At 35.0% G+C, this 22,863-nt stretch overlaps 1 protein-coding gene across 3 annotated transcripts in view; it reads left to right on the top strand.

Moving 5' to 3' along the window:
• The window catches only part of LOC131037116 (uncharacterized), a 102,001-nt gene that overhangs the window by 968 nt on the left and 78,170 nt on the right, over positions 1-22,863 (top strand). The window contains exons 2-6 of one of the 3 annotated variants that reach the window (XM_057969152.2): positions 18,168-18,552; positions 18,896-19,012; positions 19,130-19,212; positions 22,403-22,543; positions 22,666-22,817. In XM_057969152.2, coding sequence (XP_057825135.2) covers positions 18,168-18,552; positions 18,896-19,012; positions 19,130-19,212; positions 22,403-22,543; positions 22,666-22,817 — 878 coding nt within the window. Of the gene's footprint in view, positions 1-18,167; positions 18,553-18,895; positions 19,013-19,129; positions 19,213-22,402; positions 22,544-22,665; positions 22,818-22,863 lie in introns of those variants that run through there. The other 2 variants (XM_057969153.2, XM_057969154.2) reach the window with 2 other exon arrangements.

Genomic DNA, 22,863 nt, shown 5'->3' with positions numbered 1-22,863 from the left:
TCATATCTGTAATTGATAATGTTACTCCACAGATGGAAACAAAAACTTTAATCATGAATATGATAATTATTATTTAGTTATGCGCACTATTTTCCATATCAATCTGAATATCTCACATGTGGATAATTTTAGTAGACTATTAATGTGTGTGAAACAATAGACGGCCTATAATGGGATTGTTCAGCCAAGGTTTATGCCACACTAATGCTTACTGACATTGCCAAAAATTTTGTTGTTTTAATATTAGGGTTTGGTAACGGGCCATTTTTTTTGCAATATATCGAGTTTTCAACACTGAATTAAGTTGTTTATATTCTGTTTATCTAATTGTTATTTGAATGCTTCTGAAATATGAAGTCAGTGACGCTTAAAAAGTTTACTTGGTTTTCGATGCTCTCCTATCGCATTTGCTCATGATATGTAATTTTATTGTTATCTCAGTGTTTTTGAAATGTTTGACAGTCAGTAAAGGGCTTGTTGAGATAGGTCTATGCTACATTTGTGAATGCATTCTAGTTTTTAATATTTCACCATGTTAATAGGCTTGCTGAGCTAAGGTCTCCACCACCCTTGCCAAGGCACTTGACTTCCAATACTCTACATCCTCTCTTATATTCTGTTGATTTTAGTACCATTTGAATGTCTGCGAATAATGCAAAGCAGGGAGTAGGCATGTTGAGCTAAGCTATATTTTATTCATTGGGTTCTTTTTTATTATGATGATCTCCACCAACCCTTAGAATTGTGGTGCAATTAGCTTCTGTTGCACAACTCTGCTCAATTTGAACTAAGATTTGTTTTTGTCTTCACATCAAACTGAGGTATCTTAACCAAAGAAACAGTAGTCTGCAAAAAATCACAATTATACATGATGCCATTTCTGGTGGGCCATCATTCCTCACACTTCACTTGTTCAAACTTGCGAGCTCAATGGTCTAGTGAAGGCAGAAGGCCTATGAGCTCAATGGTCCAGTGGGGGTTTGAAACTTGGTGGCTGCCTCACCAATGGAGTTTTTCTACCACGACGCTAAATGTCCGAAGATATATGTAATATATATAGATATAGGTATAGGTATGTGATTTTTAATATATAATTGATATAGTTATTTTTTGCTCAAACAAAGACATACAATTCATATGTGAGCAATATATCCAAAGTGCTCCATGAAATAAATTTGAATGACAACAAACAAGCTCACATACTTGTAATAAAACAGCCTTCAACACATAATCATTGACATTTGTCTCCACCTAAAATAGTAGGAAAAGCTAGGTATTACCAAAACCAGTGGCTTGCTAATTTTTTACTTAAACCAAACAAATGCTTTTTGTTGAATTCTACCCCATATAAAAGACTTACCAATTGCCATAAGGGAAAATAAAGCATTGCAATTGTGGAGTATGATTTGATAAGCTTTCTCAAATATTGAACTACCTGTAGAAAACTCCTTCCCTCAATCACAATGAAAGTCTTGGATCACTTCAAAATGGCATCCACTTTCATTAAATTCCTAACAATAGCTGGATTGCTGTCTGATAAACTTTGATCTCCGTTACTTCATAGACTTAACTAATCTTTGATTTCAGACTTAGACAACCATTTGGTGACTACCCTTTTAAAAAGTTAACTGGATATTTGCCTATGTAATCAGCAATATGAATATAAACAACAAAAATCTAATTTCTACAATTCATGGGTTAAACTATATTTTTTTTGCTCTCTATATTTCTATGCTATAGAAATGTTCATAACTTGAAAGAAAACAAGGTAGTTTGTGTCTATTTTTCTCCAATTTTTTATGATTTTTTAAATCCAAATTTTTACCCATTTTTTCAAAAAATCTTATACTTTTGGTTTGTCGATTTCACCCCAAACATTTTTTGTTGCTATGATATAAGGCATTGCAATTGTGGAATATGATTTGATAAGCTTTCTAAAATTTTGAATTAACCCTACAAAACTACTTGGCTCAATCACAATGATAAGTCTGATAAGTCTTGGATCACTTCAAAATGGCTCACTTTTACTAAATTCCTAACAGTAGATGGATTGCTGTCTGTTAAATTTTAATCTCAGTCACTTCATAGACTTAGCTAATATCTGATCTTAGACTGAGACAACTATTTGGTGTATTTGGTGAACTGCTCTCTTAAAAAGTTAACTGAATATTTGCCTATATAATCAGCAATATGAATATAACCAACAAAAAATTATTTTCTACAATTCATGAATTAAACTCTATTTTGTTTGTTCTCTATTGTTGGAATTGTTTGTCATTGATGTCAAGATGAGTTATCATAGATGTCAAAGTATTGTTTTCATTGATACAATATATGAAGTTAATAGATGCAAAGAGCAGATTGAGAAAATGGATTTGCAAACTTGTGAATATAGCAGTCGTCATTATGGAGTGTTCCAATGGGGTGTCATGCATGGACCTGGGTACTACCACTGTAGAAATACATATGCAGGAGATTACTTTGCACACATAATGTGATGTGTTGAGCATGTGTTATCAAAGTTCTCTAACATACTAGTTCACGCTAGAGAGGAGTAGTTTCAATTCATTCTCTTCGATACAGAAAAGAGATTTGCCTTTGTTGAAGGAAGTGATCAGTTTGTGTGCAGCGATTCAGATGATCTTTCAGTGCACTATGAAGGATGCAAAGATTGGTTTCAACCATTGGTTATGATAGAAACAAATTCACAAACTATGAATGGCTTGTTTTGAGGTGATAGTATGATACAATTTGTATGAACAAGACTTTCAACCAGTTATGTAATGTAGCATTTAATAAATAAAAGTTAATGGTCAATGGTGCAATTACAATATCCACTAACAAAAGAAGGGATCTGATTACAAACAATGAATGTTTTAAGAAAAACTATTGCAGTTGTTAAGAACATATTTTGGAAATATTGGCCATCTTATTTATGACCATCTTATGTAAGAAGACAAAATCGACTAGATGGAGATATAAGTAAACATTAAAATAAAGGAGTCTTGAGTATTGGTATGCAGCTAACGACATCGCAATGTGACCATTATATCAGCGACTATGTTAAAGACATATAAAATATCATCTTAAAGGGTTGATGTTAAAGAACGACGATTTGAGCAGAGTCGATGTGGAATAATTTCTTATGATGGCAGATCGAAGTAGAGTTCACAACAATGATTATATCAAATTAGTTAACAGAACATATCAATATAGCGTCAAAGCCAATATTATTAAGACTCTCAATTCATGAAAGAGTTTTAAGTTCCGCTTCAAGCTTTCTTGGCCAAATTGAAGATTGCAGGAGTGTATTATGTCTATCAAAAACAATAGCAAGCGATATTAATTTAAAATCAGACTAAGTAAAAAGAGGATAGGTCAGCAAGAATAATTGCCACATCATTCATTGATAAAGAAAAGTCAACATTTGCAAGGATACAATTAGTAATGATGCGATTACTAAAAGACAGTGATTAAAATAAAGGCTTATTAATTAATCTTCTGAAGAGATGCGATCTATTTATAAGTGTGTTTCTTCATTTTGAAGAGGTACGATCTTTAGAATTAAAAGAAGATATAAAAAGAAATTGCCATTTGAGATAAGAGAGAGCTGTGTGGAGATAAAAATAAAAGAATATATTTTAGAGTGCAGTGAGTGAAGAAATAAAAGAAATGTCAGATCTACACAATCAAGATCTGTACATGATATAATAGAAGATCATCAAGGCGGATATAAAGAGGAATTGAAGGCAGGTTTTTGGGTATGAGAGTAGATTGAAGCAGACTCGTGAAAAGAGTTTATGCAAGGTAAAAGATGAATATCTGTAGACATAAGAGATGTGTATATGCAGATATAAAAGAGAAATATACGCAAATATAAAAGGGGAATTTATGCAGATATTAAATATAAGAATATGCAGATGTGAATTGAGAAGGAAAGTATATGCAGATCTAAAGGAGAAAGAGGAGAATAACAAAGGAAATTAGATGTCCATCATCCGTTGTTATAACAACATTGTCAAGGTGGAAATTCAGATTTATGTGAAGTGGGAGTTGATGCTTCTAGTGGGTTGGTGCTTACAAATTCTGAAGTGGGAGTTGGTACTTCCAGTGGGTTGGTGCTCACAAATAGAGTTAGGGGCTGGTGCCTACAAAACATTGTAAAAGAAGAAATATATAAAAGCAATAATTTGCCTTGGGTTTCCCTGTAAAACCTTGTGTTATTATGTTCTTATGCACACAATTGTTGGAATTTAGTGAATAATAGTATTGTGGATGATAAAAGTTTGAATCGGTGAAATTTGTTGTTATACTATTACTGATTCAGCCCCCCTTGTCAGTATAACCTTGTGCTCTTCATCTATATCTCTATGCTATGGAAATGCCCTTAAGTTATTTAAAAAAATAGTTTCTCTTTTTATACATTTTTTTTTTTTTAAATCCGATTTTTTCTCGATTTTTTCAAAAAATCTCATAGTTTTGGTTTGCCAATTTTTGCTGCTATGAATTCTTAACGACACAACCAAGAGTTGGATGATAACTTGATAAGTTTATATATACGTGAATTCTGCAAATGATCGATGGGTTAACATTTGATTTTGATTGCTTCTTGATCAAATTGGTGAATGTATGATGAATTGATAATCAATTGATATTCAATATTTGATGATTGATCGTTATCGATATTTGATGATTGATGATTGATCTATCAGTTGATTGATGTTTGTTGATTGAATGATGCATAATGACAAATTGCAGGCAGATTGACATATTTCTTAACTCAGGCTTGAAGCAATTGATATTTCAGTGAATTGCCCAAATGACTTGAAGCCAGCATGAACTATTTGATTGATGGCTTGAATAGGAATTGTTGATGATTGAAGGATGAATGTATGATTGATCTACCTAGAATGAATTGAGTGTCATATTGCCGCAGTTGATAATTTTTTCAATGTTCTCTTTGATGAACGATTGGATTCTTGAATGAATTAACACATAATGAAATGCTCTTCCTTTTTGTAACTTCCAATGTGAGGGAGTCACAATTTTTATAGTTAGGCCCTTTGCACGCGTTACAACCTTTCATAGTTAATTGCTACCTTTGGGTAATTATATTTTATTTAACTAAAAAAACTTACCAAATTCTTTGGATATGATTCATGCTAAGGGTGGCAGAACACTACATCTGGCCAACAAGTAACCTTTTTAACAATTACCACTCTAATAACATTTACCAACTGATACTTATTAATAACCTCTATAATAATATTATATTTTCAGCACACTTCTTTACAAGTATCGAATGCCTTTTTAGCTCTCCAATTTTTTTTTAATTCTCTCTATACTCCTAAAGAGAGGCCTCCTTTTTGGGAGAGATACATCCTCTTAAGGAGACAACTCTTCTTAACAAACCATCCTTATCTTGTCTACAAACTAACTCGTCAACAAACTCATTGGTTCAAAATTACTTTCTAATCAATCTTCATTGAATCTCTTGGCTAGAATATCATCTATCGAGACATATTTTCTTACATAAAATCTTTAGCAACTTTGCATTATTTCAGCATCTTCTTGCATTCTTAGCTGCTGTTTACCCACAAAAACTATTTCCAATATGTTTTATCATTGTAATGTCATTCCATCATTCTACACCACTAATTACATCAATCCAGTACTTTCATTAGTAGTCTTGCATAGCTCATACTTGGTTAAACTTGTTTATTTAGATTTCAAACATTATAATATAATGCCGAGGCCTAGTCTAGATACATATTTTGTTTATATGTTTAGTATAGAATTCAGAGGCATATTTGGAGTAGACATGCAACTACCTACTTTGCGCGTATGAGCGTTAATGGCATATTGAGCTGTTATCTATCCAATTTCTTTGGCCTCTTTCATTCATTGGCACTCTTTTCTGCTTTCTTGAGTGTTGAGAAGTCTCTTGTGCCAATAGTTAAGGAGAGTCAAAATGCGTTTTGATGAAGACATAATTGCCCCCAAGAGGATCAAATGTGCTCAGGGTGTCGGAATTTTAACTCGACAACATTGTTGTTAAGAACAAGTCCTTAGACCATTAAGCCTAATCAAGGTTGCAAGTGAATTGACTAGCAATTTGATTGTTAGAAGATTAAGTGATAATGATGCCTTCCAAGCTGCATCACTCACAATAAACACTACTATCTTCACAAAGGTAGCTATTAGAAAAATGGAGGCACATATTGCCAAATTAGAGGAGGAAAACATGAAGTTAAGGGATCACTGCAATATGGTCACAAGACTATTGCCACTTCAATAAGCTGCTATAGACAGTTTTTCATCCCTATAGGGAGAATCACTAATATCTAAGGTGAAGAATTTGGAGCTTGTGGAAAGTAGGGAGGTTGAGAAAAGAACAAAAGAGGAAAGAGATAAAAGAGTCATTGATTATTAGTCTATTATACTCTAATAATTATTTATTTAGTTATTAGTCTATTATACTCTATGCTTGAGCTAAATTTAGGAATCTTATAATTCTTTAGGGTTTTCACCTTTAGGATTTTGAGTATCCTCTTATAAGGATTCTCTCTTTGTATTTTCATAACAACTCTAATTATTGAATTGCATTCTTGTTGCACAATCAATATGACTCCTTTTTTCTGGATCTTTGAATTCTGGCCTCTATAAATTTTTTTGCTTCTCTCCTTCTGTGACAGGTTTGCGTGTAGGTGATCTTTGGGAGTAGTAGAGTTGATTTTTCTTCAACTTCAATATGGTTTTAGAGCTCCAGATCTGCATGCCCCTGTTCTCTTCATGAGAGTTTTTGGGCCTTGTTTTTCAGATCTGTGTATACGGGGGTTTGTGCAGTTGCTTTTTTCCATTTCTGGGGGTAGCTGATTTTTTGCTGGCATGTTTTTCAGTGACAAGGGCATCTGGGGCATGATTTTTTACTGGCATGTACCTACAAATGCATCAGAAATTTTTCGTCAAAAAAAAATATTTGCCCTACAAGAGATTTTTTTCTTTTGGCCGTAACTTGGTCATACGGAGGCACTTTTTCAAAAACCTTACATCGTCAGAAAGCTTTTTCCGAGCTCTATCCAGATTTGGAGGTTTGAATTTTTGATTATTCTTTTTTAATGGTGTTTTTTGGCTGTCAAAGCCAGAAGTTCCTTTTTGCACTCCAGGAGACATAACTTGAGCATCCGAACTTCGTTTTCGAAAACTTTATATTGTTGGAAAGCTTGTTCTGTGCACTTTCCATTCATATGAGTTTTCTTTCCAGATTCTGCTCCAGGTATATTTTATTCAATTTTTTGCTTTTCAGGTCCTGGGATCTCTTTCTTTGAGTAGGATGTTTCATCTTTGGTTGTTCTTTCTTATTTCCAGTCTTCTGTCTCTTCTGATCATTGTAGCATTTTATTTATGTAAACGCACTGAGATAAAGTGCCACTATGCATTGTATACTTGGGATCTTGCACATCTTGTGCTTTATTGTACATGCACTACTTATAAAGTGCCATGGGGAGGTTGATGTTTTCCTTTGTTTGCCATCTACCTTTGTCACGTGAGTGTTCCTTCCACGACATTAGCCTCATGATGTGTGTCAAGTGAGTGTTTCTTCCACGACACTATGTACTTTCTCTGCACCTTCGATGTTCCTGGTTTTTCGTCATGCAGTTCTTGTTGGCCGTTCTTTTCAGTGTATTTGTCCCTCTGCCTTTTCAGCATTATGGGGAGGTTTGTCCTGTTGGTTCTAATGCTTCCTTGGTTCGATTGATCAACTTTTCAGGCATTGGTGTTTCATGCCATCTGTATCTTCGAGTTCAGTTGTTTGCTTTTGTTTGCCATCTGATTCAAGTAGTGTCATTTGAGGGCACTCATGCAGATTATAGTCTTCTCTACCTAGTCATGTTCTATTTCAGTGGAGGTTCTTCAGATCAGTAGTTACTCTTCGACAGTGTTTGCAGCTATTTCATGCTTCAGTGGTGTTCTTCATTCTCTTCTTTTTGTTCCTATCTTCTGGAACACTCTTGTTTGGAGGCTTCTTAGTCTTTCACTTGAGCTTTCATCTCTTCTTGTAGAGGAGTTTTGTTCCCACAGGGTTTTCTCCTTTTTCTCCACTTTACAGAGATTTTATTGTACTTGGGTATCTCATCAGGCCTAGTTGCTGGGACCCATTGTTGCTTTCTTGCATTTTTTACATGCTTTTTTAGTCCTTAGTTGTTTTTAGCTACTCCCTAAGTTTATCTTAAGGGGGGGTGTTGGAGTTATCTTTTATTAGCTAATAATTATTTATTTAATTATTAGTCTATTATACTCTATGCTTGAGCTAAACTTAGGAATCTTATAATTCTTTAGGGTTTTCACTTTCAGGGTTTCGAGTATCCTCTTATAAGGATTCTCTTTTTGTATTTTCATAACAACTATAATTATTGAATTGCATTCTTGTTGCACAATCAATATGACTCATTTTTTTTGGATTTTTGAATTCTGACCTCCATAGCTTTTTTGCTTCTCTCCTTCTGTGACAGGTTTGCATGTAGGTGATTTTTGGGAGCTGTAGAGTTGATTTTTTCTCAACTTCAATAGGTAGCTATTAGAAAAATGGAAGCACATATTGTCAATTTAGAGGAGGAAAACATGAAGTTAAGGGATCATTGCAATATGGTCACAAGACTATTGCCACTTCAATAAGTTGCTATAGACAGTTTTTCATCCCTTTAGGGAGAATCACTAATATCTAAGGTGAAGAATTTGGAGCTTGTGGAAAGTAGGGAGGTTGAGAAAAGAACAAAAGAGGAAAGAGATAAAAGAGTCATTGATTTAATTGACAATTTACTAGGCCATTAGTTGTCTTGTATCCTTGGCCATATTGAGTAGGCTTGGGATAGCTATAAAACCTTAAAGGACACATTCACCGACCATGTTTAGGAAAGGAGTAGATTGAAATGCTTTCAGATCATGTAATCTCCAAGAATTGAGTTTCTAAGACTCTTGTTGAATTATTAAATTATTGATGTTGATAGTCTAAGCTGTATCTTACGCATTATTGCTATGTATGATTCACTAGAAAACATACTTATGCACCAAAATAAGTATCAAGGGTTCATAACTCTCGAGTTGAGTGCTTTTGAGGGGTTGGTGGTGTTCTAGTGCTATGGGGTTCAATCATCAACTCCAATATGGTATCAAAGCATTAGATTTGCAAGTTTCTATTCAAATTTTGAGGGATCCAACTTTGAGCAAATTTTAAGTGCACTTTGGGGCCAAACATACCTCGTCATTGCGAAGTGGCCAAAAACCTAAGAGTGGACTACTCATTTGTCAAAATCAAAGATAGACAATTTTAGGGTGTTTTTTTTGCTATTCATTCGTCAAAATTGGAGATTTGCAATTTATTTGTCTTTTTGGGGGCACATTTTATGAGGGTAAATTTTTGTACAAACTTATGGATCAGTGCAATTCGTATGTTTTTGTACACCTCCTGCATCATATTTGTGTCGAAAATCATTAATCTACACAATTTTTAGATGGTTGGTGCATTTTTTTGGTAGTCAGGGAGACGTCCTTGCGTCTCCCATCTCCACGTCTCCTTGGGAGACGTCTGGGCGTCTCCTCGTCCCTCGAGAGGCGTGCAAATGTCTCTCAAGGGATGGGGAGACACCCAGACGTCTCCCATCGCCCCACGTATCTGCATTGTTTTAAAATGACTTTTTTTTAGAAAGTGACTTTTTTTGGGGGTTAAGGGGTAACCCTAATTGGATGTGGGCCCCACTTTTGTGGTGGAATTGTCATGGCCCGAAATCTTTGACCACCACTCTAGCCATCCTTTTGATATCCGAGGTTTCCAGTTCTTCAGTTGCTAAGAGGAACTAGTCTACATATAGCTTCATACACTCTCTTAAGAGGAACAAACTTCACATCTCTCTCGAGGGACGGGGAGACGCCCAGACGTTTCTCGTCGCCCCCCCACGTATTTGCATTGTTTTAAAATGAATTTTTTTTTAAAAGTGACTTTTTTTGGGGTTAAGGGGTAACCCTAATTGGACGTGGGCCCCACTTTTGTGGTGGAATTGTCATGGTCCGAAATCTTTGACCACCACTCTAGCCATCTGTCTGCTATCCCAGGTTTCCAGTTCTTCAGTTGCTGAGAGGAATTGGTCTACATATAGCTTCATCCACTCTCTTAAGAGTAATAGACTTACCTCTAAGAGAGCAGAGAAGCTTGTGGCTGTACACAGTGCTTTGCGTCTCATGGACCGCAAGACACTTGTGTACAAGGAGAGTCCAGCGACACGATGGGATGTAGAGCCAGAGGAGCCTTCATAGATTGATGAGGATGATCCTACCACTTCAGATGTAGGGCTAGTTGGTGTGAGCTTGAGGGATCTTGATCTTCAAGAGTCCAACAATTCCAATGAGGAGGAGTTTGCAGATGATTAGAGGCCTCCATTAGCTACATTTTGAGTTTTGTCATTTTGTCTTTGACTCTAGTCTCTTTTGTAATGCTATTGCTATTAGTATTTGTATTTGGCTACTCATTGTAATGATGAATCGTGCAATCATCTTTATTATTATAGACTTTGCAATGGCATCAAATATTCATATTTTCCTTTTTCGATATAATAGAAATCTCCAATTTGACAATTTCATTTGTCAAATTTTATTTAGCAATTAGCAATTAGCATTGAAGAAATCTTGGTATTTAGATTTAGTATTTCAAATTTCCTATAGTTTCATTTGAAATGTAATTTTTATATTGTTATACTGTCATACATCTTTTCAAAACTAGTTTTTCAAGTACTATATGTATATGTATAACTATATCAGCATCACCACCCTGCCGCCGTCCCCTCGCTGTCCCCAAACTTAGGCCCTTCGTCCCCCCATCCTGGAAGCTTGTCCCCCCGTCCCCAACGTTGGTGGAACACTGATGAAAACTTAACTTCTATTACTATATTCATTGTTCAATATGTTGGTGAAAACTTAACTTCTATTACTATATTCATTGTTCAATATGTTGGTGAATATGAGTGATATGATGGTGTAGTTGTTGAATTTGGCAAAACAAGAGTTGGTTTAAATTCCACTTTTGCAATTTCTGTCTCTAGAGTTCATAGGATTATCTTAGAATTAGAATTATCCTCCTAAACCCTCACCCTTTTTTTCCCTTTTTTTCCAAGTCTTAGTAGAAGTAGGAGTGAAAAGCACTTATTGCACACTCATTTCAAATAGAGAAGAAAGTTGCAAGTGCTAGGAATCAACAAAATTCTTAGATTGATAAGCTCCTCGAACAATTATGTAAGTCCCCCCTTGAGACTACCAACAAATTACGACAAACCAACTAAGACTATTGGTACCCATTTGGGAACCTTGGAGCTGTCTTTGTGATCACACAATTCAGCTGTTTAGCATATAGAAGATTTTGATCAAGAGAGAATAAGATATCTTTGGGTATTTTATTCTGTGTTGAACGTGCATAAAACTCACATCAACACACTACCAACAGTCAACTCTCCTAGCATCCAAGTCCCTCTTTGTGGTCACATTAGTGTCCAAGTTCTAGGGCTCATTTTTAACCCTGTACACCATCGACCAATCCTCCATAGGAGAGCTGACTTATTTAGCCCTTGTTTGCCTCTCTAAGGTAGATTAGAGACTTTTTTCGTAAATTGGGTACAAATTAGGAGCATGACATCTATTTTTCACAAATATATATCGCTGGAAATCTAGGCTCGTGCCCAATCCAGTGGTGCTAATCATTTTTCCAATTTTTGTTGTTGGTGATTTTTACAAGTCTTTGAAGCCGGATTAAATTGTTTTTTTCTTGGAAAATGACCAAACAAAGGACGATATTTTTGTGGTCCAAAGATGAATTATCTTCCATTTTGAGGGTTCTTTTTTCTATTAATCTTCAATTTTTGTACTTTTTCATTCAATCATCATGGATCCAACCCACACCACCCCACTCACTCCATATAACTATTATTGGTGGAAAAAACAAATGGAGATACATTTGAAGAAACAAGGGTTGTACAAAGTGACCATGGGTACAAAACTTGAATCTATAGGAGTTACAGAGAAAAGAAAATGGTTCAATATGTGTGATGAGGCCTTTGATACATTATGCATGTCAGAGTCTCTTGATCTTCTCTTTCATGTTGAATCTTGCACCTCACCCAATTTGAACTCAATTGGAGTCGTTGCTTGGAAAGCAAGATACTTTGAGAGGATTTTGTTGGACAAGGAGCTTATTGGTTTGAATCTTATAGATTTTTATAGCATCGAGGACTTCTTCACCAAGCTCAAGTCTCTGAGATTGTAGTTATGATAGTGTTGTGCCGAGAAAGAAGACTCTCAAGTGATTCTTTATATCCTTGCAAGCTTGGTCTTGGTTATTTAGTATTTGTTTTTACTTTATGCCACAAGAGATGCACTTGGTACTAGATTCACTATGCCTACACTTGATGCCTTTGCTTCATTACTCACTAGGGAGTAGGAAAAGTTGATATAGAGTGGCACATTGAAGACTTCCAAACCATAGGCTCTTGTTGGAACACAAGGCATCTGAGATCAGAAGGCTTCAAATGGCAAAGGCAAGAAACAAAAACACAAGGATTTCAAGCCTAATAAGCAAGGAAACGAATCACATTCATAGGATACCTGCGAGTCCACTCCCTCTTTTAAGGGTGAATCATCTAAGAAGGATAGACCAAAATGCAGATTGATGAGCTGAAACACCTTCTACAAAAGAATCATATTAACTTTCTTCATCTATGATATCCTCTTCTTCCACTTCATCACTTACACAATCTGGGTAAGTCAACATGGCAAGTGGAAGAGGCAAGATGAAAGGCCATGCACTTTTTGCATCCATCGGTCCTTAGTCTAGTCAATGAATTCTCATTTTAGGAGCCTTTCATTATATGGCTTCATCTTTGGGTATGTTCTCTTCATATGAGCCTTCCACATCATCACATATTTTGATGGGGAATAACACATATATATGTGTTACTGGGAAAGGATATATAGATATTGATGATGGTACATTTCATGATATACTTTGTGTTCCCTCATTATTCTCCAACCTCTTTTCTATCTATTAGATTGTACACAGTGTGGCAGGGAAGACAATAGAGTTAACACCTGATTCAGTTTTAATTAGAGACTTGCATATTAGAGATCTATTGATTTGTCTACACTCATGCATCTAGAGTGGATCAAATATATGAGGAGAAGTTTGGTCACATGGACATTTTTGTATTTTCATCATCCACCCTGGTTTATGAGACTTTTGCCTAGCTTTTGCCTTCTGCATCTTTAGAGATCAGTTCAGTTCAGGAGGATGTTAGTTATCTTGTAGTTTTGATCTTGTGGGATGACTTCTTGTCAAACATTGTAGAGTTATTTGTTGAGTCACACATTCCAGATACTTGGGACATGATTCAGGATATTGCTGCCTTCTTTGATGGTGGCCTTAACCCACTTGTCATCTCTTCATCATTGCCATTGGAGATTGTTAAATGGGTATCTTCATAGTTGCTCGGATATGCTTCATTTGGTTTGGCATCTTTTGATTGAGACATGTGGACTGAAATTTTTTCCGAGGTCCTCATTAAGAGACCTCTTCTCCTAAGGGAGTTTCTTCAACATTTGCCATATGATTTTTTCTTCCAAATGGGAGGAACATTGTTTGCTGATTTGGATCATCTTCAGCCTTCTTCTTCGAGCATTCACTATTGGCACATGAGCTTCTTCCTTATTGGGGAGATTCATTGTCTCTTCCTTTCTCTCATATCTTGATTGTACTTATGTGGCCAAAGTGTTACTTGGCGGGAAATATTGGCTCATACATTCTTTTGTCACATGTATATTTTTATTTCTTTTTTCTCTTTTGGAGAGGAGTTTTATCACATGAGGCTCTCTTCTTTTCTTTGGTTATGATAGGTTTCATTAGTTTTTTGTAGGGACCATTCATGCATCCAATATTGCATTTTTCATTAGTTTTTATCTTTTTCCTAAGTGATCTTGGGGGGGGGGAATTGGAGTAAATATGTTAATTGCCTAACAAATTAATTAATCTTCATTAATTAATTAGGTTCCCTTTACTTTATTTACTTCAGCTAAACTTAGGAGTGCTTTTTCTATTATTAGATTGAGTTAATTAGAGGTCATGTTGTCTCATTGCATAGGATCAGGACACTTGTCACTATCTAATCTAATCTTCACCTAGGGTTTGATCTAGTTTTGTTTCTCTGTTTCAGGTTATTATTGCATTAATACAATTTCTTGGATTGCAGAACAAATAAATTTCTTTGATTTGTCTTTGTGATAGGTAATTTGCTTGCAAGTGTTTTTTAGGAGCTGTGGGGTTCAATCATCAACTCCAATAGTTGTTGCAGTCAGTCTTATTTTACTTGGTGACACCTTTTGGTGTCAAGAATGTAGTTGGAGTTGGCTGTTGTTATTTAGTTGCTCATTTTATTTAAAGCAAACATCTGTTAAGGTATGCCTCAAAGAGTAAGAGAGAAAACCCAATTGTTAAAGTTGACCTTCAACCGTCCATGGTTTGCAGATGAGCAAGTTTTATTTTTGTGGTGACATCCTTGGCCTTGTAAGTGACAAATATTCTAGGAAGTGGAGTTGGGGTTTTTGGATCCAACAAGGAGATGATAACAAAATATCTTGAGCCACATCCAAAAGAGGTTGGTTGCTACTAATCCAAGGGACTTGGATGAGATGTGTCATGATTAGTATGTGGAGTTGAAGAAGTGGTATGAAGTTGAGCATTTAAAAAACAAAGGTAAAATAATAATAATATGAAAGCAAAGAAAACTAATATTGTTGTGCAAAAGAGGATGAAATGGACAAAGAACATTGTTGTAATTCTAAGATAGATGGACATGTAAACTTTCAAAATGTTGGAAGCTTCATCCTGAAGTTGAATTACATCCTTAAAACAAGAACAATGATACTTTTTTAAAACTAAGAAATCTATGCTAAGTATTGAAGATGATGATATATAAAGAGAAGGTAGTCAGATATAGATGATAAACTTGGATGCATGGCCAATAAGGAAACATATGAACTTGAAGATATGAGCAAAATTTTTGTGTTTGAAGTTGTGTATTAAGAATAGAGTAAATGCATGCGTAGATTGTGGCTCAAATGTAATCTCATTTCAGAAAATTTGGTGAAAAGGCTTGGTCAGAAAGCACAAGTAAATCCCCATACAAATATAAGCAATAAAAAAGTGCAAAATAAATTTGGGGTTAACATACACTATAGATGAGATTGAAGCATAAATAATTCCTCTTGATACTATTGATGTTGTTCTTGGCAGTCCTTATCTTTATGTCAGAGTTGCTATTTTCATGTGAAAGCTAACAAGTACATATAGGTTGAGGATGGAATTAAGTACATAATCAAAGGGGCACCAAAGTAGTGCTAAAGTAGCTATTATTTTCAGCCATTTTAAAGTCAACAAAGGCCATCATTTGACAAAGATCTTCATGTGCCTATGTGACAAATGTAGAAAGGCAGAGTTTTAGGTTATGGTCATCACTTGTTTTGTGATGTTAGTCGCCAATTTTGGTCACAACAAATTCTCCATGGGCTTTATTCAAGCGAGATTTTGGAAATATAATGATTTATATTTCTCTTGGTTCTAGAGTTTATGTTTGGGGAGATCAGACTATCAAAACTCGTCGCGAGTCAAGTGAGTTTGCCGAGTTGACGAGTCAAGCCAAGCTCAACGAGTTTTGACAACTCGTGACTCGGACTCAACAAGTTTTGCTCATCATTCGCTTGACTTGCGAGTTCGCGAGTCAGGTGAGTTATGGCAAAACTCACTGAGTTCGAGCTCTAGGACTTGCGCCGCGGCATGTCAATGTTTTGACTTGCAAAAACAAAAAAATAATTTTTTTTTGACATGTTCGAGCGCTTCTGGATGTGAGCGCAATTGGTTCATGTTTGAGCACATCCAGTCGAAGAGGTGTAATAGATTGTTTGTGCAGAGGTTGTGTGATCTTGTTTTTGTTCATTACAATCTTCGTCTTAGGACCAGACAGATTTTGGACACCGACTCCTCTTCGATCACTCTAGCGGAGATCGATCCAGAGTCTGAGTGGATCACTTAGTCTACCGATCCCGTCTTCACTAAGGAGGACCATGAGTGGGTTGACCAGGCAGACAGAGAGCTGAGGTTGTTGCTATGGTAGAGGAGGAGGATATAGCACGATCCGACACAGGCACAACTAATGTTGATCATTGTGGCACCTCATAGGCGGAGACTATGGCTACTCAGTCATCCAGGACCTACCTTAGATGCCTTTGTAGGAGGCAAATAGACTACTCTGAGGCTGAGGCTAAGGCTGAGGATGAGCTAGAGCTTGAGCCATAGACTTGTTTCTGTTTACAGTTACATATATGTTTGGTAACATTTGATGTCATGGATTTTCTATACATTTGACAACATTTATAACTCTATATATCTATGTTTTTTATTTCCTTAAGCTACAATTTACATTTCTACGCATGTGATGGATGTATGTTTATGTATGTGATCAAATTAGCTTCTATTTGATGATGTTATAGTGTCTTTAAGCTTTACTCAATAATGGGTGCATGAAACAAGTTTTAAATCGTTAAAAATCTCTAAATTTCAAGGTTTTTTTTATTTTGCCAAGTCGTTGCCGAGTCATAGCCGAGTCACGAGTCGAGTCCGAGCCGAGTCCGAGTTTGGGAGCTTTGGGCTAGATGCATTTTGGAAAATATGTACTTCAGTTTTGCAATCAATTTATCAAACTTGATCAATTTTTATGGGCCATATACATTCATTGCTTGAAGGCTGATCACTGGTGTGGAAGCTATTTCGGAATATTTGCTATGCTACAATTGTAGAATATATATAATCTAAGGTTTCAAGTTAAGATGATATCCTTTTGTATGGTGTTAGTTGCCATTCTATCTCACAGTGAAATCCTGGATATTGGTCTCTCCATGAGATTTTATTTGAACTAGGTTTTTTAGTAAGAACAGTAAGTTTATATTTTATATTTTTCTCTTACTTTCATTATTGTGTTTATTATATAAGATGTGTTTGAGAGAATAAGCATTTCAGTTTTGCTTATATTTTAATGGACTGTAATTGTATACAATGATCGGGCTGAATGCTAATTGGTGGTGCAGAAATCCTGTTGGAATGGTAGCCAAGGAAAATTCAAAATTTCAAGGTTTACTTGTAATTGTATTTGATGGACCTGCTACACGTGAATATGGATTCTTGTTTATTTCAGCAATGTAATAGAACTTTTATTTTTTAATTAAAAAGAAATAAGCATTCATTAAATATTGTACTGTTTTAGCACACTTTGCATTGAATGCTGTAAATATATGCGGCGCAATTGTCACTCTTTCTCCTTTTCCAATTGTTAAATATTGTGGTGGCACGGTCTAAGGAGGTGAACTTGAGATCAGTGATTAATGTGTCAGTTTCTCATTGTCGAGACCCATCTTCAAATCCTCGAAGTGACATCTAAGGAGGAATTCTTAAGTTTTGACCCTTCTTCTTCCATTGTTTGGCTTGCAGAATTCTTATAGTTCTGAGTTGTTATCTAAAATGTTAATGCTCTTTTGAGTAGCTAAATATTGTATTGCTCATAAGAGTCCGACTCAGTATCAGTTGGTTTAGATGCTCATTTGAGCTTTTTGTAGACTAACAGGAAATATTAAAAGAATATTCTGGTGGCATAAGTTTTAATGCTGTAAATCAGTGTTCAGTTTTATGGATGGCATATGAGATAACAATGAAATTCACTTCTTTTTCGATTTCCCAGTCTTGTGGGTGATATATTTAGCATGATGGTGCCATTATGATCTTGCTGTGGTTTGTTTTATGATTCAACTGAAATTATAGTTCTGGAGTAGAAGATAAATATTATTTTGGTACATTTGCTTTATGATTTTTTGTCTGTTTTTTTATATCAAGCTACAAAAAGTTAAGTTTTCATTTATTTTTTGCTCTCAAGTTAGGTTAACATATATGGTAGTACTTATCTTCATGCCGTAGTGCTATTGCTAGCTATTCGATATTTAATATTGATGAAATGCTTCACTAGTTTAAGTTAATTTTTAGTGTTTATCCATAACCTTATCACATTTTTATGTGCATATTCTGTTTTCAGGTTCACAGATGCTTATAATTTTTTGATTAAGTTGCCAGAAGAGGTTCATATATGGTGTGGTTATGAAGATGTAATGTGGCCTCTTCTGGAGCCATTTTGTAGTTATTCTGAATGCAATGAAGAAGAGTTGTCTGTTAAGGTGCTCTGGAAGAGAATTTGTGCAGAGCTTCGGAGATGCACCCAATGCATTGTCCAGCATCACAAAGCTCAGAAAATATACAATTCTGAATTTGAACACGATACTGTTAAGCCTCTCCTTACTGTTCTGAAAGCTCTTGATGAGGAAAGAGTAGCCGGCCATCTTACAGATATTAATTCAAGGGCGGAGAAGAAAGAATTGAATTCTGAAAAGGGTTATGCAGAAGTTGTCAGTGTATTGTTTGAGGTGCAGAATTTTATTGAATAATTCATTATTATTTTGGTTTTTGTTATGTATGAAAACATTGCAAATTACCATGAAAAGTGGCTGGTGAAAACTTTTTCTCTTCAAAGCCTTTTATGTTTATTCTCTATATGTTGACTGTAAACTCAATTTCATGCACTGTTACACTATTGCTCAACTGACATACTAATTAATCTGTGGATGTTTGTATCTGAGAGCATTATCTTGGGCACTACCAAAACTTTCAGATCTTTAAGATATTATCTAGAGATGCATATGCATTCTTTTAGTTCTAGAAATTGAATTCTATATGCTATGATAATAGAGACAAGCATTTCATGTGCAGGTGTTGATGTATCCTGATTTGCTAGAAGATCAAGTTCTAGCTAATGCATTTGTTCCATTTCTCATCGAAGTTGAGAAGTCTCACGAGTTGACTCTTGCTGGAAATCAACAATATCCGGTAGTATTTGTAATTTATTTGTGAATGTTAATACATACATTAGTATTTATGTGACAATTTATCAATACTTTATCGGCGTTTATGTATTACTAAAATATGCTTGTTTTGAATCTTTAGGGTGTTTATGCTCTTTTGTTTCTTCGGAAAACGGAAGCCCGAGCAATTGGTTTTCGACTTGCTGGATATCTTGGGAAATTGAGGTATCATTTACCACTTCAAAGCGAAACTAATATATAATTATGATATTGGGAATACCTGATATATATTTGATGTGATCATGAAATGTAACTAGAAAATGATGGTTGATATTAATTGATAATTTAATTTTTTTTCCATGAAAGGGTACATAGATGATGTTTGAGTTATTGCAAGATAATTAAGAAGACTTGAATGACAAAGAATTGAGTTATTACATCTGTTTTTACCATTCACGTTGTTTGAATTAGTCAAAATTTTGTAAGCTTTACACATTTTTTTTGTAGACCATGTTGGAAACTGAGTCACTTGAATTGAAGATGGACCAATTGTTGATATTCTTGTTATTGATGTCAAATTGAACAACCTAGATTGGTTTGATGATGATTGCAGTTTTTAGTTGTATTGAAGTTGGTTGCTGTTGTGAATACTGTTTTGATAAATTACCTGTGGTTTCAGAACACTACTGATAATGTTAACAGCAGTTTTAATAATAACATACAACGAAATGGCATTATTTTTACCTTCGATCTGAATGAAGTTATCTCCAAAGCCAATGAAATGGTTGAATATGTTTGACTCTTCATAAATTTGATTCAGATTGACTGCATATGGTTCAGACTGTATTATAATGAGGTTCAGATTTGAAAATTTATATCAGACTTGTCTTTCAAACTGTGAATAAATGGCAATATTTTTAGAAGTTTGATATAACTAAATATAATAGTTTGATGGCCATGTGTATAACTAAAAGAATTCTCTATTGCAACTCGAAGACTTCTTAATGATAACTAAAAATGAAATCAAGTAATTCTATTTCCAGCGCAAGAAAGGTAGTTTATGAGTTGGTTGTTAGTTACAACCGATTTGGTTAGGTGCGTAACTAGTCATTAAGTACACATTCGATCGAGAAACTTATCAATAGAAGATCAAATTGCAATGTGAGAATGATGAACAATATTTGTGTAGACTTGTGTGGGTAGTTCGATTAAAGGAAAGACATGATCTTAGTCTTTTGATTAAAGCTGGTGAAGAATCATTGTGTGACAAAGACAGAGAGCTATTCAATGAATGGGTTATGCATAACAAGAAGATGCCATGACAAGAAAGTCTGTGTACTGTGACTGAGTAAACACAATCAGGTATAACAGATTTGTTATAATTTTATTGAATTGTTGTAAAGTGAAAGGAGTTGGTGATAGAAATGTGTGTTTCAGATTATACTTTCAGTATTGTATTCATCTTGTTGGAACTTAGTTTTCTGATTCAGATTGTCTAGTGATAAGATTCAGATCAGAGGAAGGTTTCAGATTAAGTGCAACTTTGATTACAGTTTCATATATCATTGTTTTAACAGCATACTCTTCTAAAGACACATAAATGTTTCTACTTCAATATTATCACAGTTTGCAATCAGTTTCAGATTCATTCAGTTTTGCAGGTTGATGTAATTGTGAAGTTTGATAGTATAATGGAGAAATTTTGCAGCCTTTTGTGCTTAAGAAGTGAAACATTACACAGTTCATCTGAAGGGTGCAAACAATCAGATTGTAATAGTCTGCTTTTATGTTTTTACTGATGTAAGTGTGGTGAAAGTTTTAGTTGAATCGGTAATATTTATGTAGTTGTGTTGTTCATAAAGTTGGTGTTGTAGAAAGACTGAGTTGGTGCTCAGACATTCAAACTGAGGCTTTGAAAAGTTGGTGCTTTGATAAGGAATTGGGTGATTCCTTGGGTTGGTGCCCTAAAAGTTGGTAAGTCATTTAAACGGTGAGGCTGGATTAGGACAGCAGATCCTAACAGCATTTATCACCATGGTTTTCGCATCTTGGGTTTCCACGTATCCTTTTGTGCATTGGTCTCATTGTGTGGTGTTTTTTTCAGATTTCAGTTTGATGCCTTTATTTGAGAATTTAGTTTAAAAGCTTTGAATAAGTTTTTCAAAAGAATTAATTGGATAAGAATTTAAGTTTTATTTACTACTGGTTCACCCCGCTGCACCCCCCCTACTCTCACCCCTCTTAGTAGTAAATTTGTATTCAACACCAATCACTAAGAGGGCTGGGAGCTCATTGGTAGATTATCCAAACAGCAAATTCTATTTTCTAGCATGCTGCCAAGTAATTTTGTAAATGGAGGACGTCCGTCATGGTCTTGTAATTGGAGGGATTATTGACGTTGTTGCTCTTGAAAAGAGGTATTGCTAGGATAGTTGTCCAATCTTTAGGAAACCCCCGCTGAATGATGTTGTTGAATATTTTCATAATGTGTGGTGCAAGAGATTTCATACCCTTGTTGTCTTCTGAAACTCTTGCCCATTGATTCTTTCACTATTCTATGAGCCAAATAGGATTTCAATCTTCTTTACAACAAAGTATGTTTGCTTGTTCACTTATAGTAATAGCAATTAAATAGCCCACTAGGAGGACTAAACCTTGCTGATGAATACACTGCAATATCTTTTTTTAAGGCTGCAAAGGGGTCTTTGTAGTCTAACCCACTAGTTTTGTTAGTTTTGAGACTTGTGGAGCAAAATAGCACGCTGCAATTCTAATTAGACTACTGTTTTCTGAGATTTTGAGCCATATAAACTATTTATTTGAGTCTTCTCTCTCAAGTTGAATGAAATAACCTTCTTCTCTTACTAAAACTATTATATTCCTGTGTCCTTGGCCACTCTCAATTGCCTTGTCCCACATCACCATTTTCAATTATCCTTTAAACAAAGGAGTCTTGCACCCTTCATGCTTATGCGTCTCTGTGAGACAAATAATGTTTCTACTTTCCACAATAGGCCCTATCCCAGGTCTTCGCCTCCAAGGGTAATCTCTATCTAAGAATGCATGTTTCAGATGTTATCAATAAATGTTTGATTTTATTCAAAAAGTTTTGTTTATATTGCTTTTTTGTTAAAAGGTTGAGCTTTACTCTAAAATTGTTTGTATTTTTTGCTTCTTATTGTCATTGTCTACAAAGCATTTCTTTCATTTCACAAGCTCATTCAAATTATCTAGATTAGTGAATTTAATAGTTTTCTTTTTGCTGGAAGCAGATTTTAAGTACTCAAAAGTAGAATGACTGATAGTCGTATATTTTTTTGTGGTCTGAAAGAGAAAGTAAGCTAATTTCACCTTAAAAAATATTCAATATTCCTGAAAAGAAGCATTGACAGTGTTGGTTGTATTTTTTTTATAGGAATGCATCTGATTTGGAGCCAATACAGCCTTTGTTGAACAAGTGCATAAATTTTTTGGATAATTCTCCTTCTGATATTAGCAACTCAAGACCACGGATTCAATATGAGCGCGAGTCAGTTTGGTTGGGTCTGAAATCATTGTATGTTTGCTCTAAAGTTATTCTAACTCAAGGAAGTCAATTTATAGTTGTCTGGTAAATATCTGTATTAGTATAATTCTGACTTTGTACTTTTGTTGCTAAATATTTGCCTCTGCTGAAAGAATTGGTTTCCTTGAACCATCGGCATTTGAAGAGGGAATTTTAGAACGCTACCCCATTTTTCTCAGTGTAGTTCTTAATCATGTTAGCGACGATAGTACAAAAAGCTTTTCACATGCAGTTGATTGTCTCAAGCTGTTATTTGAAGTTCTAGGTATGGTCAATTAGTATTGTTGTTTAGACACATTATTTCTATGCTG

The sequence above is a fragment of the Cryptomeria japonica genome, chromosome 2, assembly GCF_030272615.1.
Source record: "Cryptomeria japonica chromosome 2, Sugi_1.0, whole genome shotgun sequence".
NCBI lineage: Eukaryota > Viridiplantae > Streptophyta > Pinopsida > Cupressales > Cupressaceae > Cryptomeria > Cryptomeria japonica.
Note: the sequence above shows the minus strand (reverse complement) of the source record. Positions and strands in the feature narration are given on the sequence as shown.